Source organism: Bemisia tabaci, chromosome 10 (assembly GCF_918797505.1).
Source record: "Bemisia tabaci chromosome 10, PGI_BMITA_v3".
In the NCBI taxonomy this organism is placed as follows: domain Eukaryota; kingdom Metazoa; phylum Arthropoda; class Insecta; order Hemiptera; family Aleyrodidae; genus Bemisia; species Bemisia tabaci.
The window spans coordinates 559565-587190 of NC_092802.1; the positions used below are offsets into that span (position 1 = coordinate 559565).

Below are 27626 nucleotides of genomic sequence, written 5' to 3' on the forward strand. Positions count from 1 at the left end.
TTTCTGTTCGGTGCCGGATGACGTCATTCGAATGAAGGTGATAAAGGTGATAAAATGACGTCTTAAATGTAATGATAAATGAAATTATAAATGTAATGATAAATGACGTCACAAATATAATGATGAATGACGCCATTCGGCTTGGCACGATACCAGGGCGTTTTAAAGTTGCGCCTTTTGAACTGCGTATTCTCGCGCTACGGAGTTATTTTTTGCATTTTTAATCGAGTTGTGTCGTTTATCGAGTTGTATGCGTCATTGAGCATTCAAAGGGAAAACAAGAGTTGCAATTTGAATTACGGGTTGAGTTGCAACCCATACTTTTACAAGCCGTCTCTGATTGGCTGATTCGTCTGCTGCCCTGTTTCTGGGGTCTTCATGGAGAATAACAAGGGGCTCATTATAGATTGAAAATATCCTGCAAAAATGGAAAACTTTGTACGTCGGAGATTTTTTCCGATTTTTATGAAGAGATTTTTCTTACACGATCGACCGCTGTCATGCATTTGAGAGTGCATAAAGGGCCGCAATTCTAGGATTTCCATGGGAAATGACTATACTTTTGATCCATAAAATCTAATCCTTCTAATTTATCCATTTTTACACCTGCACCCTTAGGGCGCTTGAGAGACCCCTAAAATGTTTTTTAAATTTTTTTTTCAAAACGATTTATTATTTTTTTGGGCCGCATCACGTTTTGAAAAAACTGTCCACGAAAATTTCTCAACTTTGAAAAATAAGGGACACCCTAGCGTCCGTATCGTCCTGTCTGGATCGCGTTAAGCAGAAAGAAACCAAGCCACAGCAGCCATTGCCAAATTTAATCGGGCAATTCAATTTTTTACACGAAAACGGTCGTGCGGATTTTTGCGCAAATTTTAGTGAATTTAATGCATAGTGCGAAGCAGATTCCTGAAATTTTTTCAAAGGAATCCGCACAAACGTTCTCTAGTAAAAAATTAAATTGCCCCGTTAAATTTGACGATAGCTGATGTGGCTTGGATCCTTTCTGCCAAACACGGTCCATTTTACGCTCGAGAAAAGTACTTAGATTTTTTGTGCGTACCAGATTAATTTGACAGAAAAAAATATCCTGGAATCATATTTTGCGAAATTGACGTGATAATCAGAAAGAGTGACGTCAAAATCGATTTCACCGAGAGACATGATCTAATGAGGCATTAGGGAGATTCGAGTTGAAGCATTTGCTAATCGCTCGCTTGTTTTCCCTTCTACGTCGCACGAGGGCGATATTAATATTTATGGTGAAAATTAGTTGAGTAGCAAAAACGACAGCAGTAAACCGTCATATTTTTCATTTTTTATATCAACGTGTTAATCGCACGAACGGTTAAAACATTAAGCAAAAAATAAAATTGAAAAAATTAGAGGCTGTGACTTGACTTTAAAATTCTGAAAATATATTTTCTCCAGAGAAACACATTTTTGAAGTTAGATCGTACATACAAACGATTGTAGTTCGGTAAATAATATTAGATAAGTCTACTTCTCTCTAACTGCGCTGAATACACCTTCTGAAATCTGATGATGATTTGATAAGTAGGCACCACTCTATTTGCAGGCCAGTATTTTTTAAAGTCATAGCAGTGCAGTCTTATGTGACACCAAAAACCTTGGGGAGGTTCTATTTGCATCATAGATGCATCCAAAGAGAAAGGAGGCGGGGTTAATAGTAGCCTAGAACAGTATATATTTCAGTATTAGTCCCCAGTGTCAAAGGATGCACAGCAACGCATACACCTTTTATGCGTGATGCTATGTTAGTGGTCTCATTAATAACAATGTAAATCACACAGGTTCTTCCAAAGGAAATACGCTTTTCATTAAACGGGCCGTAACGATAAAATAATAGTAAAACCGACCGGACATAGATTTTTTGGTCGATTTTAAAGTACCGGAACGAAACTTTAAGAACATTCTACAGAAAAGCGCCAACATCAAGAAAATATACACATTAGAGTGTACTCAAATGTTAAATTTTGAAGGTTCCAATAGCCTGCTTTACCTATGCTGAGACCTCGATTTAATTTGCCGCAAAAATGCGTCATAGATTCACTCCGACCCGACACAGCTTAGTTTCCAAGGGGCTCAGGTAGAACTGAAAATTAAGTTTTTCTCAAAAACAGTTTTATGCTCTTTGCAATAACCACCAGTAGGCACCAATTGCACGATGCACGTGTGCCTCGTTAAAAGTTTACCCCTCCCCCTCCCCCCCCCAAAAAAAAACCATTATAAAATTCGGAGAATATCAAAAGGAGGACTTGCCACCTGCAAGGTTTCAATAGTCTTCTTTATGCTGACGCCTCCATTTCATTTGGCGCTAAAATGCGCCACAAATTCACCCCCACCAAACACAGCCCAACTTCCGAGGGGCTCAGGTAGAACTGAAAATTGACTTTTTCTCAGAAAAAGTTTTATACTCTTTGCAACAATCACCAGTAGGCACCGATTGCACGTGTGCCTCATTAATATTTCGCAAAAAAAAAAAAAAAAAAAAAAAAAAAAAAAAAAAAAAATCGGAAAATATCAAAATAAGGACCGTGCCGCCTGCATCGAGCTTTACAAGTAGAAAAACAGCGAACCAATCAGCTAACGGCACATTATTTCTGTAGCGATTATTCCACTGCGCAAAAGCACCGTAAATATCCACTACTTTTATAGGCTCAAGATTGACGCAGCAATTTTTAGACCCATTTTTTACAATTTTTTGTGTTGCGGGTACATTTTCCACGACTAGCATCTATGCCCGATCATCGAGGGTTAACCTAACGTGCAATGTTCATGCGTTCATGACTTTGCGCCAGATATTCCGTGAATTCATGCCGTTGAAGTACGTTCATTTTGCACCTCACACCATAGTGGTCAACATTAGCAAAATTGTTCTGCACGATGAGATTCCGGATCTACTGCGTCATCATAAATGTGTCGATCGTGTTGCCTAATGAAGGTGAGTACCATGACTTTTGAGATTACGTAGAAATCATCACGTTTCCAATCCATTAATGATAATTAAGGAATAGACGATCATTTGCCTTGGGGCCACTGCATGGTTGCTTTTATATACTTTCATTTCAATTGAGACGAGTTGCCAATAAAACTGAACGTATTTATGCTAAAAGGAACTATGTGCGGTTTGTGTGCAACATAGTTCTTTTTCGCATAAATATGTCCAACTGGTTGGGCAATTTGGACAAAATTGCACGATAGAAACTACTACCACAACTTTCTTTCACTACTTATGTTTACTTGTCTTCCAGTTAGTTAGCATGACTTTGCAGTCCTTCGACGGCTAATCTGTCACTTTTTCATTCTAATTGGTAAATTTGAATCAAGAGTTATTGTACCCCCCCCCCCCGCCCCAAAAAAGAAATATTATTGCAAAAAGAACTACTAAGTTTGCCTCATTTTACGGATAACTCTGGTTCCATTAGTGCCTCTAAGCAGTTGAGTGATTTTACATATGAGCCAGAGTGATAGTTCCAAATTGTAAAATAATGCCCATTTTGCCCTTTTCGCCCCCTTCCTCGCCGGCCCGTCCTATTCTTCATTTTAGGCGGGATTTTGTCCTTTAATCGGAAATTATTTTTCATCAAACCAAATTACGTCCTCGTTTTAGGTTGGCATTTCTTATACACGAATCAGGTATTGCGGTTTTTTAATTTCATTTGACTGCCAATTTTTACCATTATTGCTAATGAATTTCGTTCCGAACATTCCTTAATTTGGGAATATCAGATGTTCATTTATTGGATGTTTCCTCCTTTTTCCTTTTCATGATTAGTTCAAAAATCTGGATTTTAACTCTATGCTTCTCTCGATCCTCGAACATCGGCCTTCCCTGACTGAGAAACCTTAAATATTAAAGTCACCTCTGGTGATTTTATTGTATTTCAGTTGTTTCGTCATCCCTCTCTCATATCTCTTATATTTTTTTTCCTCCCGTGTTTTCTATGTAATCCTAAACACTTTTTAAGATGTGGAATTAAGAATACTATGAGATAAAGTTCGTTTTTTCATACTCAAATTACCAATTATCTTCGCTTCAATTTAGATTAATTTTTTTCTGTAGTGTGCAAATTCCACGGATCTTTTCCTCTACCTCGTAGGTTCCGATTTATATAATTGTGTTTGCAATGAAATAACTTCTAAATGGGGCCACTGCTAGAATGGGCGTCCACCATTATTACACAGTTGATATAATTTATTTCGCATAATCTTTCACAAAATGTTCACTCGGTGTAAATGATTGAATTAAATTGGCAGTGGCATGGCGTGCTTTGCGATATATCGATTGATTAAACTCGATATTTGATTTTTTTTTTTTTTTAATTTCTCATATTCAAGACATTTTTGACTCACAGTGATGGCTCATTTTCAAATTTTTCTCTCAAAACTACTCCAAATTTGGATAGAAGTGGCCAGGAAATGGGTCGAGAATCACTGGTCTATAAAAAACACACAGGGAAAAGACGTCAACTTCAAATGAAGATTTCTTTCTTGAAACGTAAAATACTCTGGGTGGTTGACATTTTCTTAATCCTCAGTTATTCAACTTCAATTCTACCAAAAAGATCTTTCGACTTTTCGCGACTATCAGAGATACTTGAAGTTAAAGTGTGGGTGTTTCACGTTGCTTTTACATTGGGCATTAACATGGGGCTAATTCAAGGCTGCTAACTGCAAATGAACTTTTTTCGAAAAATACGAAAAAATCCTGAGTTATAACATTTTCTTATTCTTCGAGTGTTATACTTGTTACTAGACACTTCAACCAATCATTTTTATCCTATGCTTAGTTTGGCCAACAAATGCAATCCAAATTAAACTGTTTCTCACGTAGCCTTTTAAACACCACTACAAATACACAACGGAGCCATCACAACATGAAAATAGAGTAAGAGAAAAGACTAGTTTTGATGACGGCGCAGAGATACAACTATTTGTGCTTGATGGATGTCCGTGTTGCATCTGCAAAATTGAAGGCGCTAGGGCATGAGGCGTAAGCTCGCGATGCTCCGCTCTTGGCTGCCAATGAACTGTCGCTCTGGTTCGGGAGTCAAGTTTTAAAAAACCAAACTCAAAAACGTATCTCATATCTTCGGCTGTGTTGATATAAGATTTTTTTCAATTTGATGTCTTATTCTTTTTTCAAGTTGTATTTGTTGACCTTAATCTCAAGTTCGGATGCACCGGCCCCATAAAACCTGCGGGGCACGGGTTGTCAGTGATCCTTGGGTCAGTTTGACCCGACTTGGGCAATTGGGCATCTAAGGGTTCAATTTCATTATTTGGCGAAATCTTAGCACCAATGTTGTCGCTTGTAACTGAACTAAGTAAACTAATTTTAATAAATTATCAAGTACCAATTAAACTCCTATTTCAAATAACATTGCACAAAAAAACTATAGGATAAACTTAAAAATGGACCACAAAAACTTTGGACGGAACAAAATTGGGTAAAGAGTCAGGCCTGCGTTTACTTTGATAGTGCCAAAGGGTTTTCCCATTTCGGTGCTACTATCTTCATTATTTAAAGTTAAGTGTCTTTTACCGATTTTTGTCCGCATCGTCCATTGGGATGCCGCACTGTGCGGCGTGCCGCGGTGCTTTGATTGACTATTTCGCCACGGCGCGACGGTGTTGCACAGTTTCATACAGGATTGACGGCACTCCAACGTATCATGATTGATGGTATCTTTCAAAAACACGATAGTCCCTCGCAAATTAAATCTAGTGACGATAGTGACGACGACAAAAAGAGAGCGGTAATCGAAAAACTTACTAAGTCCTAGTATCTATATTCAATAACGTTTCGCATGACTTTTAAATTTCATTAGAGGAAATAGTGACTTGGTTTAAGCGGGAATATGCTCACTTTTACCACCGAGATGATTCCCTTATGCATCAATAGAGAAAATAATGCTTGTTTAAAGAGGAAAAAATGTTTATATAGAAAGGATGTCACTTGCATCGAGCAGAAACCCGCTTTTATTCAGCTATTATAACCTTGATTTAAAACAAAATCTTCTTGACAGCATACCCAAGAATGTTTCTGCCTAAATCGAGTCACTTTTTTCTCTAATGAAATTAAAAATTAAGCTAAACGTTATTAAATACGGATGCTAGGACTTGATGAGCTTTTGGACTACCGCTCTCTTTTTGTGCCGTAGTATCTTGATTTATTTTGCGAGGAAAGCTCCGTGCTATTAAAGGATGCCTGCCATCCTTAATATATTGGAGCGCCTTTAATTTCGTATGATACTGTGCAACACCTCTGTTGCGAAATAGTCGCATGAGGCGCAGTGGCACGCCGCAGTGCGAGGCGCGGCGGGCGGCCAGCTTGAAACGCGCATTGGCGCCTCCAAACCTAAGGAGACACCTCACGCATTGCGCAATGCTTGAAGTATCCCCTTAGGTTTGTAGGCGTCAATGCGCATTCCGCGCTGGCAGCACGCCGCGCGCCGTTCCGCTTTGTGTTTGGCTCTAATATTTAAACTCGCATTTTCTCAGCTTATGATTTTGACATGTTTGCACAATCTGCATGGATTATTCTGATTTAAATTAATGAAAAAAAAATAATAATAATAATTATTACAGGAAAATGCAATATGTGTGATTTGTTATTGATAAGTTGGTTCCGTGTCAAATTCAACGATTTCCAAAGCACTTCAATTTTTTCTTTTATAATTTGTGCTTTTACTGTGCTGCAGCATGGTATACGCGTAACTAAATGCTCCAAATTGGTCGTATTTGACTCTAAAAGATCGATGTACAAATGGTTCAGAACTAAAGATTGCGTTCTTCTTGGATGTTTTCCCTCTATTGGCCTCCGGTGGCCCCTAGTACTAAAAACAAAAAATTGAATTCAATGGAAGAACTTTTATATCACTCAGTTATGCTATAAATTAGTAGGAATTTGCCATTTTTCCTGCGAATTTGTCTCGTTTTCAGTGGAAAGAAGAAAAAATCCGCTTCCCGCTAATACAGCAAAAACAGCATTTATATCTTTTTATGCGTTTGAAGTGAGGCGCTGTATAGAAAAAAAAGAGAACATGAACAGCACTTTAAAAATCAACCTACGCGCGTGCATTTGACGCAAAATTTCAAGAAGTCTGGGAATTGTAGAACATCAATTAGCTGCCTCAACAGGTTGAAAACTTCACCTTGTGCACGACAGTGGCGTGGCGTGCTTTGCAATATATCGATTGATCTGCCATTTAAACGTATGGAAAATGATCGATATACAGGGTGCTCGCAACGAGCACCATACTAATAATCGAGTCTTTACCGTAGCTTCAACTGGGGAAGTATCGATAATCGACTATTCACGCCACGCCACTGGTGCACAAGTCGCCATAATGGGTTAAATGTGCTATGCGCAGAAGCGTGTTTTGCCGATTATGATCATCAACAAATAATAAGATCCGTCCGAACGCCAAGTCTACATGTTCAAAATTAACGAAGATATTGCTTATCGAAAAATACGGTTCACGATGAAGTCCACCGTGAAAATGAATACCATGGTTTCTTACACTTTTAATGCTTCAGCAAACAGTGCTACCGCGCTGCTATGCTGAGGGAGAACGCTGTATAAACATTCAAAAGTTGCCAAATTTCCCTTGATAAAAATTTATTTTTGACCACATTCATGCACATTTTTCTTTGAAATTTTCAGATATTTTAGATTAAATTGCGTACAAAATTGTCTAAAAATTTTGGGGGGGGGGGAGAATATTCACTATTTCCTCTGCAAATTTGGTATAAATCGAAGGAAATTTGTCGACGTCTGATGGCTCATACGACGTTCTGCCTTGGCACGGCAGACTGTGCTGAGGAAGAACGCCGCAAGAGCATTTGAATATAGCCAAACTTCCCCGAACAAAATGTCAATTTGCGACGAAAATTATGAATACTTTACATTTAAATTATCAGATATTTCACATCGAACAGCAAACAAGCTCTCTGAAAATTTGTATTTTATCTGGAGAAATTTGGTAATGTCCGAATGTTTATACAACGTTTTTTTTTTTCAGCACTGCAGAGTAGCACTTATATTATTTAGTCCGGTTGCTCCATGTGGTTAATCAAATCAATTGCAGGCAAACTCCAATCGAATTGCGGCTGAACCCCTCCTCCCCCCGTCCCATTGAAGAGCGTATACGCGGAAAATTTATATTATTTTCCCAGCCGAAGTTTTACGCTGCATTCGAATCCGTGATTAGTCATCCGATTTTATCTATTTTTCCGACTAGCATTTTCCGTAAAATACTGAATTTATCAGTACCGTATCCTGTGGTCAGGCGAGGTTCTCAAGTTCAACAGTTAATTTATGAATATATTTTCAAACTGATGGGCTATTGAGATGGAATACGGTTTCAACATACTCTAAAATTAGTATATCTTATGCTAAAAGCAAACATTTGCTCTTTCCGTTGTGCAAGAAGTGATATATATGTTGTGCTTGTGGTCGAGTTGCGTGTCATTTCCGATTAACTCCCATTTTCGAGCAAATTTCGGCGGCTGGACAGCAGCAGCATCACAGCACTCATTATTTTTTGTTTTAGTATACGAGATGAGACAATCTATCTTTCCCTCAATCAAAAAGAAATTTTTGTTCGAGCTTATTGAGTTTTGGGAAACTTTAGGCCGTCATTACGTTTACCGGGTTCAAATCTGGCGTTTGAAATGATCATCGTAACTATTCGAGGTGATTCGATGGACGCCATATTTTATGTCAGAGCGACATGCGATATATTGCATCGATTGGCTCCATTTCGATCGTCAGAAAGACCAAAGAATTCACGTGCCAATTTTGAAAAACAAATTCTGCCATTTAAACTTATGGTAATAATTGATTATTAAGGTGTTTGCACGAACACCCTGATAATCGATCTTTTTCCATAGGTTTAAATGGCATGAAAATCGATATATCCCAAAGCACGCCACACCACTGATTTTAATATGATTTCGATTAATTCTATCATTCTCGAATCTAATGTTTGGTCGCGAGGTTTGAACTCGATGTTGATTCAAACTGCCAAGAAAATGTCGGAAATAGCTTATTGCTCTTGAAATCGCCTCTCTTTCTTTTTCTGGTGACAAGAAAAAATCTAGCAGAGGCAGATGAAACAGAGTTGTACTGACTTACATGCCCAAAATCAAGTTTTTTCAGGGAATTTTACTGACGTGGATCAATGTACATGTTTTCAATGTTCATGTTGTACATGTTTTTTTTTTTTTTTTTTTTTGTCAAATTGTCGCTCCTCTCGTCCGTTTTTCTAGGGGGGATTTTTGAACGAAGTTGATGAAAAAAAGCTGATATATCGACGTCATTTTTTTTATGAGTCCATTACGCATTAGAGACTCTCTAAAATCTTACAAAAAAATCAGTTGACGAAGTGCAAGACAGATGAGTTTCAGCTTTTAGTAAGCCTGTCTGTCAAAAATACAGTGATTTGAGAGGGTCTGTACTTATTTTTTTACGAATCGAGGATAAAACAGCAAAAAATTGAGCCCCGGTTGGCGATGGTACAAGACTCTTATCATACTTTATCGTTCAGATGGAAAAGCATCCACAACGTTAACTCTTGAAAACTTGTCTGACTTTCTCTCCACATGTAGAGAAGAGTAGGACATATTTCTCCCAAACAGAATTATGTGCATTAAGACATGAGCCCTGCGACCCATAAGAGTATGTCCACAACAGGGCTCACGTCATAATGCACATGGTTCCGTTTGGCAGAAGTACGTCCAATAGGTTCTGTGAACATAGTTTCAAACAGTGATGTTGGTTCTTTCTACTATGTTGAAATAAACGGAGATCAAAGATTTTGCAACATCGTAAATGAGATACGCGTTTGTGCAGTTTCACCGTTGAAATTTTCAAAAAAAGACAATTCCAGGCATGAGGAGATGAGCTCCACTCGCTTTTCCCAGGAACTTTAATCCGCTATTCAGTCTTATTACGTGTATTCTGCAGACATGATGTTTGGTCGAATGGCATGTGGATGACATGTTGAAGATAAGTGGCATGTGCACATTTTTGTAAAATAAGTTCTAAAAATACTTGTTTTACGCATTAGCAAATGAGCACCATATTTTTCTCCATACAATTTTTTCATTTCGTGTCAGTCAATTTTTAGATCTGCGCCTTGCTCTGACGGAATGTGTATTTGAATGCTTCTCGATATGACGTTGGAGACTTAAATGAGCAGGAGCGTATTTTTGTGAAAATGTCCTAAAAACACTTTTGTTAGGCATTTCACCTTTAGATCAAAGTATCATAAACGTCATTGTTGACAAATTGCATTATAGAATGGCTTCATGGTCAGTGGCAAGGCGTGAATGATCGACCATCGACATTTCACCGTTTGAAGCTGTGGTAAAGACTCGATTATTTAGGTGTTCGTTGAGAACACCCTGTATATTGATCCTTTTCCATGGTTTTAAATGGCATATCAATCGGTATATCGCAAAGTACGCCACGCCACTGTTTTCGGGGCTCTGCACATTTGAGATTTAAAAATAACAAATTAGCTGTCATTTAAAAAAAAAACAGCTCCGAGTTTTAATGGAGTGAGTCTTTACTTTCAAAGGCCTTTGTTTAGACATAGACAGGTATATCCGGCCCTGTGCAGAGTCCCTTTATACTGAGAGCTAAAACAACACCCCCTCATGGAGTCACAAACGGGAATAAAAGTTACACAACACAAATCGAACGTTTTTTTGTAATGTTTGATCGGCTCATTCTCAAATTCCTTTCTCCGTTCAGTCTCTCATTCCGTTTGTTCCTTACTGTCGAGCCCGTAATTCCTCGGTCCATTCCAGATTATAATCTTTGCAATTGGTGAAACTGTAATCTTTATTCCCGTTTATGACACTGTGGAGGCCTAAAATACGGTAAGCAATCAGAAATGGATTCACATTGTCTTAACTCTCAGAATAAAGGGACTCTAGCCCTGTCAAGGTCGACTTCCAAGAAAGGAATCAACATTCAGAGTAAGGAGAAAGTCATTAAGAGTATTGTTTGGCGGGAAATTCTTCTTTGAAACATCGTTTTGTTATTCAATTAATATGATTTGTTCATTAACCGCCAACAGGCGATTTCGATGATTTCTCTAGCCGCGGCTTTTGGGGGGGAGGGGGGGGGGGCGCTGCGCCCCGGGGGTCGGGCCGCGTAGCAGCCAGGGGGCAGACCCCTAGTTTCTTTAAATTATCTAAAGAATCCACTTGAACGTTCTGTCGTAACAAATTAAATTGCCATGTTCAACTTGGTAATAATCTCACCCGTTTGATGTATCGAATACGATCTATTTGTTTCCTCTCGACAAAATTGTTCGATTCCCCGTGGATAAGTTCTTAGATGTGTTTGTTGCTCAGTATATTCTGATGGGGCGTGTGGTCGAGGCACTCCGGACTTGCCTAGTTGTGAGGTCCAGTGTAACTCCGCCTGGGGCAGGGACTCTTTGTACAACCTCCCGTGGACTCGTGCAAGCTGCTCGAAGGGCGATTGCGTTTGCCAATTCAACCTAGAGGATGTGCGCCCATTCATGGGTCGCTACAACTATTACAGGACTCTTTGGACAAGATCTCTCAAAGGCAAAGTAAAGATTGCCAGACAAGAACTTAAGGTAGGAATCCCCATTTTTTTTAAAAAAAGATCATAACTATGCAGAGTTCTGGAAAGAGACCGCTTAAAGGCCTCGATAAACGATCAAATTCCCGAACCAATTACCATCAAAGCGTCGGGAGTCATCAATCTTAAAATCATTGGTTTGCTTAATTTTAAAATGAAAACTTTTGCAGGAATGTTTCGTGCGGCAAGGAAAGATGAATGCTGGCACTCTATTCTGATCAAAATTTGAGGCCCGTCCAAGTTTCATCAAACAGGACTGTTGCATGGTGACCATCAGTCATCAACTGATCTACTTTGATCAGAATTAGTTCGGAATTTCATCGTGTATCCAGACCTTAAGGTGATTCGACGGACGCCATTTTGTATGTCAGAACGACGTGCTATATATCGCATCGATTCGTCCCATAATTTCAGCTCCTCGTCATTTTTTTCGAATTTTGAGATCGCACTTCTGTCGTCATGAGACTGAAGAATTCATGTATCAAAGAGGTGTGTGAAAAAACGGCCAAAAATGCCTCAAGGCATTTTCGAATTTTGATCACTTGGGGTGATACAGTAGCTTCCCAGACGCCCAAAACCGGTCGCCGTTTTGCTTAGAAGCGCCGGGTTGCGACGTTGCCATTTTTTAAAGTGGAAACCTTTAAAAATTCATATCTCCGCCGCATCTCAACCGATTTCAATGAACTTTTTTTTAAAATGTTCCTCTTAAATAGAGCTTTCTAGTGGTATATAGTTTTCTGGGGTTTACTTGGCTTTAAGTGGAACTTACGCGGTTTTAGCACTTATTGATAGACACAAAAATGTAGTTTTTATTTTACCACGATCGTGGAATCGACGGAATCTAAACAAAAACCAGTCTAAATAAAAGTTCAGATTCTTACCTTTCTAACGAGCACAAGATCATCCCGGGGAAACGTTTAGTTTCCGAGATATGACCGCTCAACGTTGGTCGCATGCGCTTTTGCGCAATGTATGTGTTTTGCGTGTATGTAGGAAAAATATCGCATTTGATACTGCCATGATCGGAACTGCAAAAAATACGACGCATTTACTACTTTGAATTTCTTTGTAAAATTTGGTGCATGAATAATTCTTCGTCTCATGACAACAAAAGAGCGATCTCAAAATTTGAAAAAATGACGAGGAGCTGAAATTATGGGACGAATCGATGCGATATATCGCACGTCGCTCTGACATAAAAAATGGCGTCCGTCGAATCACCTTAAGTAAATTGTCGTGCTAAGGAGGAACGCCGAATATATCTTCGGCTTTTGACAAATTTTCGTGGATAAAACACGATTTTCTGAATTACCCGTGAAATATTTCTTCCAATCTCCAAAGAAATGATCCATTTGAATTTTAAAAACAATATAGTTTTAAAAATTCTGAGCTGCAAAGTATTCAAAATGGTAACTTTCATGATAATAAAATGACCCTTAGATGCAATTTATGCATTTCTGGGAGTAAATAAAAAAAATCCAAATATTCCCATACGAGACGTAATAACCATATTATTTTAATACGTCATTACTAGGATTAATCATATGAGTGGTTTTTTGGCCTCTAAAAAATATGTTTCTATTGATTTGTAGAATAAAATCTCGAAAATGAGTGTAGACAAACAATTCGCAATATTTCAAGAGACATATAATAAAAATTACGGCTCAGAGGAGGAAAGGAAGAAACGGTTCAAAATTTTCAAGAAAAACTTAGTCGAAATCAAGGAACTAATGGCGTCTGAAGGGTCGGGAGGATCTGTTGTTTACGGCGTCGGCCCATTCACAGATTTTACTCGTAAGTACAACACCACTTACAACGCCCTTTTCAGGACGAGGGAACGTTAACGCACATTCAAATTCACAATTTTTGTTTGTACTCGGAAACAATTGAGCATTTTCAATTGAAAATTTCAATCATCATTCCATGCATTGTCAGCAAAAATCAGGAAAATTTTGAATAGACTTTGCGCTGTCATTTCCGTGTTGAAAAAAACTTGAACGAGTAGACAAGATACAAAGTGAGGCGCGAATATAGTTCGATTAAAATTAAAACCAATAAATGATTTCAATAACGTCCAAATGTCGGTTACTGTTTTTTACCGTGAATGCCCTTCTGCAGGCTGATTGCTAAATCGATAGACAAAGTTATAGACGTCTAATATAAGAGGGTTATGGAGGGGTCCTATTGGTGGAAGAAGTTTTTGCAATGGACAAAGGAGCTAGGTATAGACTAACTAACAGCAACCCACGAGAGACCCTATACTTAGTCCATCATTTTCGCCCTTAGTCTATGGGGACCAGCCATTTCAACTAATACAATCGCTCCATACGCCCTATTTCTTCTTTGTCTACAGCTTTGTCTATCAATATTAACAATCAGCCCGCAGATGGGCGCACACGGTAAGAAACAGTAACCGACAGTTGGATGTATTTAAATCAAAAGGAACTATAGAATTCTATCAGATATGAGGCCTGAGATCCGCAAGAATACGTACATGACAGGGCTCATGCCACATTAGACACAGTTTCTTTTGCTTGTTAATATAGAAATTAGAAAATGAAGTGACCAAAACATAAAAAAACCTGGAAAAAATATAAATATTATATATTGTTAAATGACGAAAAAAAACACTTAAAAGTGGCCCGAAACTGTATGTAACAAGGTAGAGAAATGGTGCTGGGTCCACACCATTTCGCGGGGAAATCAAAGCCAAGGAGTTCCAAAAATTAAAATTAGAGTCAAAATTAATTTTTTGAGCTCTAATGCGCACGAGTATGAAACTGAGGGGGGGGGGGTGTTCAGCTCAGGCAGTTTGCTATAGTGTTAAATATGTTTGGCTAGTTTTCCTCTCGGTTATATTGCTATGGCTAAAGTGCAAAACCAGGTATCTCCATTGCGGCGTTTCCAAATCTCCGCCCTTTTTCATTTTTTCCGAGAGAAAGTAGCCAACTCTAATCATTTCAACCAATAGCATCTCTCCATACTTCCAACTGCTTCTTTGTCTATCCCTTTGTCTATCAAAATTAAGAATCAGCCCACTGATCCTTACATGCCCACATGCTTGGAATCTTGTGCAGGTGAGGAGTACCTGAATATTAAGGGAATAGTCGAGGCAGAATCTGACGAAGAACCCGGCGAGAGCCAGAGCCCACGGCTGCGACCGCGGATGCTGTTCCGTCAGCCTTCCACGTCCTCCTCCGACGCCGCGTCTTCTTCTGACGACGACGTCAGAGGACGTTCACGTTCAGCCCCTCCGTCCCCGAGAAAACGCTCCCGTCCGGGGCGCCGCTCACTCTCGCCCAACTGGAAGCCGAGTTACTTCACATATTGGATCGACCAAAATGCCCCGTCAGGGAGACCTATTAAGGACTGGCGAGTTCCAGCTGCCAGCTATCCACCGACAGATTCCCAAGTAAGGGCCACTTCTACCACCTCACAGAACATGATATGGATTGCATTTTGCAAAAAGGAACCATTAGCATTGCAATGTTGCTAAGATTGTGCAACTTCTTTTGTCTTGGAGGAAAAACCCGATTATCCCTCATAAGTTTCTATTTCACTCGCTAAAAACTGTAAATTTAAGACAAAAATTACCATCTAAATTTCATAGCTTTTCATAATTTCCGCAATTTTATTGCAAAGGATGAGGTTGCACAATCTTAGCATCATTGCAATGCTAATGGTTCCTTTTTGCAAAATGAAATCCATATATTCTGTGACCACTTCTCCATCTCCGGGCTCGTTATTGAAACGAGTCAGTTGCGCTGCTCACAAAATCGTCTTTGATGCTTCATCCTTGCAGAGCAACTAAAAATAAAAAGATCTGTCCGAACAGCAACTTTCCGCGGTGAAAATTAACCGATATATCGCGCCTTGAAAAACTCGATGATGTCATCCACCGCGGTAGTACATAGCATGTTATACACTACCGCGGTGGAAGACGTCAAAAACCCGACTTTTCGAAGGACAATATCTCGATTAATATTCAACGTAGAAAGTTGCTGTTTGGACCGATCTCCTAATTTCCAGCTAATCTACAAGAATCAAGCATTAAAACACGATTCCGTGCCCAGCGCAACTGGATGGCACATTGGACGCATTTCTGCCAAACGGAACTGTAGACAGGTGGGAAAGAAGGGGTGTGCTTGTTAGTCGTGGGCCGTGGAATGAGTGAGAATTATACAGCGCCAGTGACGTCAGCGGCAACGACCGAGCTAGGTGACGATGAGGAAATTGGTGGTGGGACTCTTTCGCTCATGAACCCTGCCCACAATGCTCTTGTCATATGCCCACGGCACATAATAACGCTTTCAGTTTGCACATACTTTTTCATACTTTTCCATTTCTCCAAAGGGGATCACGCCCACATCTATATTGTTTCTTATGCAGATTTCTAGAGCTCACCTCATCTTCCCCACTCGTCCACAATTCCGTTTGGCAGAAATACGTGCAATCGGACGTATTTCTGCTAAACGGAAACCTCGAGTCAATCTGACCGTAGGCTTGAGCAATTGAAGGTTTATTAAAAATTTAATTCACCACTCAATCACAATTCATTAATAATTAAATTATTTGTGATTAGCTATTTTTAGTATTTTAAATGTATTTCTTAAAACATCCGTTAATTACATCACCGAGACTCGTTAATGACTTCATTGAGACACTTGTTAATTATGTCATCGGTACACTCGTTAACGATGTTATCGGGATACCCTCTGGTGCCGTAATATGGGACACCCTTTGATGACGCCACTCATTGATGTTTTAATCGGGACGACAGTTATTGACGTTACTGGGCTGGCTGTCGAAGACATTAATAGAACATCCACCCGTCGATGAATTCACAGCTTAATTCGTTGATACTGTCTGAATATCTCTTATACAATAGTCCTCGTGTTTTGGAACAACATTTACGTGCAACATGTATATACTTCAGCAGATACAGTGTCAAATTGAGTGTTTTTCGATTCCTTGCAGAACCAGCAAAACAAACTATGCAATTCATGTTGGGCTATTGCGGCAGCTGGTGCTGTTGAGATCCTTTTGTCTCAAGCGGCAAAGACGCCCATTAAGATTTCGACGCAAGGTGAGTGCACCGAACAGAAACACACACACCCTAACATACGCATATTCTTTTCCGACGGGCTCCGCGTAAATTTTGAGCCATTTTCCACATGAATCAATTGGTCTAAATTGTGTAACTGGGAACGACATTTTCTGGCTCAATTTAAAAACAACGTAAATGCCATATTTCATGTACAGTTTCACTTATGCATTTAAGTTTTCATACAAGCCAGACATTATAGTTCTATATTCTAATAGATTGGGCGTCGTTAAATTAATTGTGCATAAATATATTATACTCGGAGCCTAAGTCCCATAATTCCAATATTCACGTGCTTGATAAGCATGTGAGGAAGGAAAGGTAATTAGTTGGATTTTACCTACGTAATATTTGTATCTTTTTAAACGACTATAATCCATGCAGAGTGTACACAATTTCAAAATCATGAGCTGAAAAACACTTACTCCAAGAGTTCATATACTAGAGCAGTGCAGCTAGCGCAAAACGCGCAATAACGCCTACAAGACTGCATGGATACTTCGCGCATTGCGCGTACGCACCATGATGTACGCGCATTGCGTGAAGTATCCTTTGTGGTGTACGCGCAATGCACGAAGTATCCTTGCAGTCCTGTAGGCGCTAATAAAGGTGTCGCGCTGGCCGCACTGCACTTGGCTCTGATATTTGAACTCGCGGAGTCAGCGTTTTTCAACTTATGATTTTGACATTTCTGTGCACTCTGCATGGATTATTTTTGTTTAAAAAGGGAAGGATGCACTACAGGAAAAGATACTGTGTTTTTTTTTTAAAAAAATATTAAGGTAGCTTCGTGCCGAATTAGATAATTGTCAAAACACAGAGTTTTTTCTTTTATATTTCTTGATTTTCACTCTACCAAATCATTTAAAACACTTAAAATTCATGTCTAAAGATATTTATACTGCTGAATTCCAGTCATGGTGAAATCTGTTACAATCCACATGATCTTTTCATAGCTTAAGTACATGATGCTAATTGACCTAACCTTTGACTAGGGTCGAGACCCTGTTTGCCTAGCTTCTTATTTGAGAAAATAGTATGAAACTTAATAGTCCTCCGGGGATGAACATCAGCTCAGCAGGCCGATTATTGAAATCGATAGACAAAGCTGTAGACAAAGAAGACATAAGGGATGACATGGAGAGATTCTATTGGTGGAGGCGGGTGGTTGCAATGGACAAAGGAGGTAGGTAATGGAGTAACTCACTCATGCCTACGAGAGACCCTATAGTTATAGTCCATCTATTTCTCTCTTAGTCTATAGGAACCGCCCATTTCAACCAATAGGATCAATCTATACTCCTCTATGCCTTTTCTGTCTCTCGCTTTGTCTATCAAGTTCAATAACCAGCCCGCTGTGCCCATCTCTCAGGCAGTCACGAGGAAAACGAGAGTCTAGGTGAATAAAATTGCGCACAACGGATTGGCATAGACATTTTAATTGAGCAAAGTTTCCCAACTTGTGTTGTTCAAAGTTTAAAAAACCGTACAGAAGCAGAGCCGTAGCGTCGAGATTGAGGTTACTACATTTTCCTACCACAGAGACTGCTACGTTGTATCGTGTACTGTGTATTTTAAATCAATTGAAGTGTGTTTTTTTAATTAGCGAGACGTTTGAATTTATGCATCGAAATACGTTAATCTTTTTGTTATGAGTAACTTTCAGTAATTTCCGTCGTATAAATCGTTTTCTATGTGAAATTTTGACCAGGAAACATATATCATAATGGTTAAATTTGCACCTTATCCGACGGTCCATTTGCACTCTTTAGTAGATCTTGACATTCGTGGAGACTTTAACGCCATGTTAAGAAAATAGACGATATTTACGTAGGCTTCAATCATACCCTGCTGCCTCTCGAGAGGTTTGAATTTGTGCATGAAAAATCGTTCATACACTAATTAGGAGTTATCTTCAATAATTTGGGTCGCACAGTTCGTTTTCTACGTAAAATTATGAGGAGGTAATATCATAGTGCTTACATTCAAACCTTATCTAGTTATCCGTTCTAGCTCATGCTCCAGCCAGATCCAGAGATGGAAAAAATGTCAAATATATTTGCGTGAAACTTTAAGAAATTTCATGAACTTTGGGCAATGGAAAAAGTTAGTGAGATCGTTTGTTTCCTTGGGTCAGTTTCTCTTACTCCTCCGCCCGTGGAAACCGGTGGTCAGCGGTGACTAAGAAAAACTGCCCGCAGACGCTAGAAACTTTAAAAAGCGTGTCATAAACTACGTGTAGATTGCACGATGAGGAGTGGATTTTAGAAGTTTCACATGCGCCCAGCGTGATTTTCGTGCAATTTCGCCAGTAAAAAGTTTACCGTCACCTTCCGGCCGAAGTATCAAAAGCGCCATGTGACGATTAATAATTTCCACCACCATTTCATTTTTTTTTTTACAGAGCAATTGTTGGTTGAATCTGTTTGAAAATTTCACTGAATTTCATCAGCAGCACAAAGAAAATTCATTGAAATTTTAGGACAGCTTCGTTGAACAATTTCTCTGTAAAAAATAAAATGGTGCACAAAGTATCACAAGCGCCATGCGACGTTTACAAATTCCCGCCGCCATTTTTTTTTACAAAGCAATCGTTGGTTGAATGTGTTTGAAAATTTCACTGAATTTCATCAGCAGCTCAAAGAAAATTCATTGAAATTTTAGGACAGCTTCGTTGAACAATTTCTCTATAACAAATAAAATGGCGGCGGAAATTTTTAAATGTCGCATGGCACTTGTGATACTTTGGCCGGGAGGCGACGGAATATTAATTTGGCGGTATCTCTTGCGCGCGACAGACTTATTTTAAATTTTGTGGAATATACTCGAGCCTTGCGAAATCTGCCTTTCCATCTGTGGCGAATGGACTGACGTAAATTTGGAAATGTTTGCAGCGTTGGTGGACTGCGTTCCGGGGCCGAGCAAGGGCTGTTTGGGCGGAGACGTGGAACAAGCTCTGACCTACTTAGAACAATTTGGAGTACCAAAAGCAGCCGATTACCCATACAAGGCAGTAACCGGCGTGTGTGATCGCTCAAAGACCGTCTACGCAAATATTCGAAGTTTTGCTGAAGTAAGGGAGGAAGACGTGGAGGATGCTTTGCAGATTAGTCCCATCCCGACGAATATGTACTGGCCCCCGCAGCTCCAAGTAAGGATTCAATTACATTCCAACGTATTTCTGCTACACTCCCGTGCTAAGGAAAAACGCCGTATGAGCCTTTAGACGCTGCCAAGTTTCCTTCGATAAAAACCGAATTTACTGGTAAAATTTCGAATATTTTCGTTCCAAAATGCTCAGACAATTTTCTACGCAATTTAATCCAAAATATCTGAAAATTTCAAGAAAAAATACGCACGAATGTCGTCAAAAATACATGTTTTATCAAGGGAAATTCGGCAACTCTCGAATATTCATACGGCGTTCTTCCTTATTACGCGGCAGTACACAAAACTGTAAACGAGTGGGAGAGATGGGATGTGCTCTAGAAATCTGTATAAGAGACAATGTAAAAGTGGGCATGATTTCCTCTGGGGAAATGGAAACGCGGGATTTTGCATTCTACCAAGCACTCATGAGCATTGGGCATGGAAAAAGAGCGTCATGGACAGGGCTCATGAGTTAAATCGGACGACGAACGAGCGCGGTGGCGGCTTCGTCGCCGCTGACGTCACTGGCGCTTTATAATTCCTATTCAGTCTTACGGTCCTCGACTAACGAGCACACCCCTTCTTCCCATCTGTCTCTGGTTCCGTGTAGCAGAAATGCCTAGTCTAATTAGGAGCCAGCGAGACAGTTTCAGATCAGGGAGATCAACGATTGATAATTTACTTCCGCTCACCCAAGTAATCTAAGAGAAAATGATGGTTGGCCAGGAGTTGCATCCGGGGTTCGTAGACCTCCAGAAAGCCAACGATAGAGTGCAGTTGGTGAAAGTTTTTCAATTTTCCGTGTTATTTTCAAAAAGGAATGAGAAAGTGGTCGTTGATGTCTGATTGGCTGAAAAAAACCCGGGAAGATCTGGTGGCCTGTCACTTTCCCTATTCAATGCGGACCCTTATTTTCAATTCGACTGAGTCGAATCGTTTATCGATTCGACTTGGTCGATTGTTTAATTTAAATTAATTCGACTCAATTTATCGTTTCAGCACTACGTTTCGGGAGTACTCAATTCAGACGGTTGCCTTAAGAATTGGAGAACAGGGGGTCATGCTGTCGTTATTGTTGGCCATTACAGAGGTATCCCCCGCTTTGCTTCTTTTACTTCGTAAATTTTGTCAGTAATAATTTGTTTCCCAATCTTAAGATTAATGGACTACTAGACAAGGTACGAATTTAAGCAGTCTGATACATGTTTCTTGGCCAGAATTTCATATAAAGCACGATTATTGCATCAAAAATTACGGAAATCAACTCCTAACTAAGATATTAGCGTTTTTATTTTAGATTGGTGACGGGAAATTTGAATTCCCCGCTCACACGGAAAAAAAATGGATTGCTGATTTAACAATTGAATTGTTAAAAAATATGTCCGAAATGTTTCAAATGTACATTTTACAGCAGTGGAAAGCTGATTCAATCTCGGGGGTGGTTAAAATAGCATTTTTCTACTGTAAAATCTACATTGAAATATGTCGGACACTTTTTATAACGACAAAATTGTTAAATCAGCAATTTCATTTTTCCCGTGCACAAGAAACGCAATACCCTACGTGAGTCAAATCGCACCTCGAACGCTTTTGGCAGGCTTCACAATTATTGAGCAATGTTCCTTTCCCACCCTATATATTATTCAAAAAAGGAACTATATAGATGAGCCAAAGCGGCAAGATTGACGTAGCCATATTTTCGTATCGCAGAGACCGCCAATTTAACGATTTGACTCACGTAAACCAGTGTATTTTCATGTGCGGGAATTTTGAATTCACGCGTCGAGAAACATTAAATATCTTATTTACGAGTTTATTTCAGTAATTTTCGTTGCACGAATCGCGTTTTACAGGAAATTTGGTTGAGAAACATGTATCAGAATGCTAAAATTTGTATCCTGTCTAGTGATCCATTGGACTACCCTTTTCTGTTAGGCCCTACAAATCGTAGCTCTGTTCAGAAACAGCATACGCAACATTAGTTTCCCCATGCACATAAAAAATTAGTTTGAGGTGTTTGCTATTATCAGTGTCATTTCATAAGCTTTGATCATTTTGTTAGACAAAAACACTGAAAATGTAATGAGAATAATATGATTGTAATGTGTTTCTATGTAAATTTTTTTATGTTAATATGTTGGGAGATGCTTATGACAGGGGGCGATTTACTGGAATTTTGAGGAAATCTCAAGTTGGAACTGAGGGGTCTCCTAACGGCGTACACTTTACAGAAATCACATTCAGATGTTCAGAATTGTACTCATAACTGTCTTTTTGGTGCTCGCAACCGCATCCATCTTTTACATGCCAATTTTCTTGATTAAAAATTCTTGCATTTTCGGGAAAATCGTACAGATGAAAGTAGAATGAGCATAATGACACCAAAAGTTACTTTTCATCTGTTTTGACCGAAAAGTAATAATTCTTTTAGTAGTTCATTCTTTACAAGGTAGCGGAAATTTGCAGGAAATTCCAGTTATGTTGTTTAGTTTTCTGTGAGCAAATGAAACTCGAGAGAAAATTAGGAGACGTAAGATGCATTTAGGATGATTCCAAATTAATCCGCCCAATAGATGTAGTTTTTCTCTTTTGTCGAGTTACCGAAAAGAAAAAATGAAGTTATCAGAAAATGGATCTAGTTGCGTCAAAGTGGAACATTCAATTGACCAAATCTTCCATTCTTATGAAGGGTTTGTTTAATTGGACGTATTTCTGTCAAACGGAACTAGAGACATGTGAGAACGAAGGGGTGTGCTCGTCAGTCGAGGGCCGTACGAATGAAGGGAAATGGACCACGAGATAAGGTACGAATTTCAGCATTCTGATACATGTTTCTTAACCAAAATTTTACGTAAAACACGATGCTCACAACGAAAATTACCGAAATTAACTCTTTACAAATATATTTAATGATTCTTAATGCGTGAATTCAAACCACCCGCTCATGAAAACTCAATGCTCTACGTGATTCACAACGCGCGCTAAACGTTATCATGACAGCCTCTGCGATATAAAAATCTGGCAACCTCAATCTTGACGCTTTGGCTCAGTTATAGCAAATTGCTAATAGTTTGAACAACACATGATGGGAAATGAACATTGCTCGATTGGGAAGCTTGCTGAAACCGTTGTAGTGGGCGATTTGACTCACGTAGAGTTTTGAGTTTCTTGTGAGCGGGCAGTTCAAATTCCTCGTTACCAATGTGAAATAAAAACGTTAATATCTTCGTTAGGAGTTGGTTTCCGTAATTTTCGTTGTGTGAATCGTTTTCTACGCTAAATGCTGGTTAAGAAACATGTATCAGATCGCTTAAATTCGTACCTTGTCTAGTGGTCCATTATAAAGCGCTAGTGACGTCAGCGACGCGTCCGCCGCGGCTCCACCTCGGGGTCTGACTCATGAGTCCTGTCCACAACGTCTTGTTACATACCTATGGCTCATGAGTGCCGCATTCAGTTGGCACATAGTTCTGTTTGACAGAATGTAGAATCTCGCTCTCTCGCTTTCCCATTTTTCCAAAGGGAATCACGGCCGTTTAACATTCTTTCTTATGCAGATGTTTACAGAACACCCCATCTTTCCTATTCGTCTATCGTTCCATTTGGCAGAAATACGTCCAATTGAATGTTATTCATTTGATTTTTTGGTTTCAGGCGAATGGATTATTCGGGACAGTTCTCCAAGCAGTTGGGGTTTACAGGTAAGAAAGTAATGATTTCATCAATCTGAAATCTACTTTAAGAATACAGCAGTTTAAAAATTCGTGATCACTCAAACATGAAACTATCGAATTACTTCTACGTTCATAAGGCTGACACCTTTCTTTCTGCTACAAATATATAACGATTCATGCCTAAAGACAGATGAAGTTTTCAAAAAGTAAAAGTGCGTATACAGAAGACAAACGTGCTAAGCTCTATTGAATTTGGTAGCAACTCACTTGTTTCTGTTTTGGGCCCGAGCTATACGTGGAATTTTCTTCTTTCATATGATGGCCATTTTGGGCTCAATATTTCATCTTCAGGACATCCTCATGAACAAAAACATGTGAGTTGCTACCAAATCCATCATGTCTTCCGACAAAGTGTCAAAAAACCAAAACCTCTATTGAATTGTCCTGCTCTAAATAATGTTAAAATAGGTATGATTGAGGAACTGAACTATTCTTGTAAAGGTATCCATGGTAACAATTCCAATGATTATCTTCATAATGAGTCTTATAGGACTCTTTTTAAAGAATCATCCTGACCCTTAATGTGAAGATAACTGAACCACTTTCCTAAGAATCTAGTTTCATTAATTTTTAACAAAAGGAAAGAGGTTTCAAGTTTCTTTCTTCCACATCACCCAGTGTAAAACGCCAACTTTGAGTACATACTTGAAATAAGTATTATAATAGTTAGTTATTTAATATATTTTAAGACATTCAGCGTCACAGGCTACTAACGTCTTTTACAGAGAATTTGGAAAATGGGTGTATATACGAAAATTTAGATTCACATGCATCATATGATATGGTGTGCATACGAAAGTATGGTTCACAGACCGAGAATCATTAGTTCATTGACGTAACACTAACCGTTGACCGAATTTTCACTGTTGCAATGAAAGAACACACTCTTCTCCAATATTCTAATCTTGGATGCTCATCACACGCTTCAAAGTTTAATTAAATTTCAACCGAAATATGTGATTTTTTGCAGGGTCACATGTTGGTGAAAAAAGGCATTTGTGCCATAGGTTTGCGAAACTTTAAGATTACCGGAGCAACTACGAAGACATCTGCTCCGGTGCGGAAAATGAGAACGTTAACAATGGGCCCTCCACAAAAGCAACCTTCAATGAAAATGGGGAGCCAAAAATTCAGATTGTATTGAATTGGACGAGAGAATGTCATACGGTCAAAGTAGCCGTATGAATATTCGAAAGTTGTCAAATTTTCCTTGAAAAACCATGTATCTTTGACGAAATTCATGCACATTTCTCTTGAAATTTTCTGATATTTTAGATTCAATTGCGTACAAAACCGTCTGATAATTTTGAGAATAAATATTCACAATTTGTCCAGTAAATTCGGTTTTTATCGAAGGGAACTTGGCAACATCTGAAGGCTCATACAGCGTTCTTCCTTAGCATGGCAGTACAATTGGACGTATTTCTGCCAAACGGAATTATGTGCATTAAGACATGAGCCCCAAGACCCATAAAAATACATGCATAACAGGGCTCACGTCATGATACACATAGTTCCGTTTGACAGAAATACGTTCAATTAATACTAATTAATCCAGTTTACTATGCCACTCTAAAGAGTGGTGTGAATGATCGTTTATCGATATTTCCCCATTTGGAAGTCTGGTAAAGGGTCGATTATTAAGGTGTTCGTTGCGAACACCCTGTTTATCGATTCTTTTTCAAAGGTTTAAATGGCAGAACAATTGATGTATCATGAAGCACGCCACGCAACTAACTCCGAATGAAGGATAGGTTGGAGTTCTTCTGTAAACGCATGAAAAAATAAAAAAAGTGTATTGTCTCTAAGAAAAATAGTTGATAAATACTTATCTACCGTAAATATGAGTGTGATGTAACGACGAAGATTTTCTTGCACGAAGTTCAAGGTTTGCCTGTGTAGCTGTATGCTTTTTCATGTGAAGCGCCTTCAAATTCAGTAAATGCAATACATTATACATTAATTATGAACTTTTCTCCTACTCTTTCTTTGATCAATTACACAAAATATTTTAGTTTCGTATGAAAGTGATTGATGAACTGCGTTTACAACGTTTCTGACAATTTATTCCTGATCGATTGAAATGAAGAAAAATTGACTTTAGTTCACCGCTTTCGGATGTCATACGGTGGCATTTCCCTTCATGTGAGCAAATCGGATAATCCAGTCATAATTTCTAATAATTGTTCAATTTAAATGTACAGCTGATATTTCTCGTGTTCACTCAGAAGTTTCTATTTATGAATCGAATTCTAATGCGTGTGTAGTATCTTTGGGTCAAGATATTATGATTTAAAAAAAAAGAACAAAAACAAAACCGTAAAACTTGGAGTACCCAAATTCATTTGTCGGAGGAAATAACTCATTTTCACTAAGTAATTGGAAATCAAAAGCAGCTAAAAAAGAGGCGGCTGGCCGTACGCAGAGGAAAGTCATGGATTATTTTAAAAGGCGACCAAACATACTTTTGTTTGCTAGCGTGCGAAGATAAAACGTCGTTTCAGCATTTAAATGTTGTCAAATTTACTTTCAAAAAACATTAATTTTTGAAAAAAGTTATTAATATATTTCCTTGAAATTTTCAGAGAATTTACATCAAAATAGGAAAAAATTTTCTGAAAAATTGGAGGAAACATATTTACAACTTCTCCTGAAAATATATGATTTGTAAAAGGAGATCTGGCCATGTCTGAAGGCTCATACGGCGTTTTTCCTCAGCCCCGCAGAATGAGTATACTGAAATATCGTCACCTTCCGGCCGAAGTATCACATGCGCCATTAGACGTATCAAAATTTTCGCCGCTATTTTAATTTTTTACAGAGATACTGTTGGTTGAATCTGTTCGAAAATTTCACTAAATTTTATCGGCAGCACAGAGAAAATTCAGTGTAATTTTCCGACAACTTTGTTGTACAATTTCTCTGATATTTGTATAGTAATTTTGCATACTGAACACTGAAAAAAAAGTGGAAGTGGGATTGACCATAATGGTATAGTAAAAAAAAATATGGTGATAAAAAGCCAAATAATGGTCGATTTAAGCATCTAGATGAAAGTGAGAATCATACTCGATATAAAAATTACCATACCCGGATTGTAAATATCAGTTAGGTGTGTCTGTCCATCGTTTAGGTATTTCTCACCATCAGCTGGGTATTTTTTACCATACGATGAGTTAAAAGTATGGAATAACATGGTAACACTTGCGTTTGATATCTGTAGGCATCTGTATGCGACTGGTCATGGTGTTGGTAGGTTAAATTTACCATACTGGTATAGTCAGCGTGGTGAGAGCTCCCGCTTGACTGCGCTGCGGTCTGTGGTCCGCCATTTTTCGTTTGTCTGTTTGTCAGTTATAAATTTATCACGTTGAGGGTCGGAGTCCGTGGCTGTGTTTTATTGATCCATATTAATCCATGTGAATCCACGCGTAATTTGCCCAAATTTGTGTTCGAATTGTCCCTAAAGCTACCGTCTTCTCTTCGAATCTATCTATATTGATCTGCCACATACATTTTCTGAGATTTTTTCGTTATTCGTATCGACCAATTTCTGGAGGTTAGGAGTTGCTACAATGAATCTGGCTTGCAAAGTGAAGGAATCCTGAAAATTTGAAAACCTTCGCAAAGTTGTTCTGCAATCCAGTGAATATCGGTTCTGTGTAAAGTCATTTCGAAAACATAAAAGTGCGGAAGTAATTTGAAAATAATCGACTAGAAGTGATTTTTGAATACTTCGTTCGTAGGTATATCTATATTCTTGTTAACATTTTCGAAGCTCAACATACTCAGATGAAGAGACAAATGTGCGTGGGATTGATGTTTAACTGTAACTTTAAGCAAAATTTGGCAGCTTCTGCCCCACCGTGAACCGTGCGATTGGATTTTCATGTAGTGTCTTTTTGTGGGTATATTTTGAACTATCTATTTATTATATGCAATTAAAGTTTCCGTGGATCTGATTTAGTCTGTAAATGATACC

At 38.7% G+C, this 27626-nt stretch overlaps 1 protein-coding gene across 1 annotated transcript; it reads left to right on the forward strand.

The window, feature by feature from the left end:
- Positions 1-2755: 2755 nt before the first annotated feature.
- On the forward strand, positions 2756-25699 carry LOC109038294 (uncharacterized). Its single transcript, XM_072305259.1, has 9 exons — positions 2756-2968; positions 11401-11651; positions 13249-13450; positions 14734-15068; positions 16634-16742; positions 19655-19911; positions 20910-21000; positions 23565-23611; positions 24615-25699. Exons 1-9 carry the CDS (start codon positions 2911-2913, stop codon positions 24786-24788), a joined length of 1524 nt encoding a protein of 507 aa, XP_072161360.1. The 5' UTR covers positions 2756-2910; the 3' UTR covers positions 24789-25699.
- Positions 25700-27626: the final 1927 nt, after the last annotated feature.

Bases quoted from the DNA above. Each gene is read 5' to 3' on its own strand.
- LOC109038294 (XM_072305259.1), top strand. From the start codon at position 2,911: ATGAGATTCCGGATCTACTGCGTCATCATAAATGTGTCGATCGTGTTG. The intron at 13,451-14,733 runs GTAAGTACAACA...AATCTTGTGCAG, and splicing joins CCCATTCACAGATTTTACTC to GTGAGGAGTACCTGAATATT. The intron at 19,912-20,909 runs GTAAGGATTCAA...TTATCGTTTCAG, and splicing joins ACTGGCCCCCGCAGCTCCAA to CACTACGTTTCGGGAGTACT.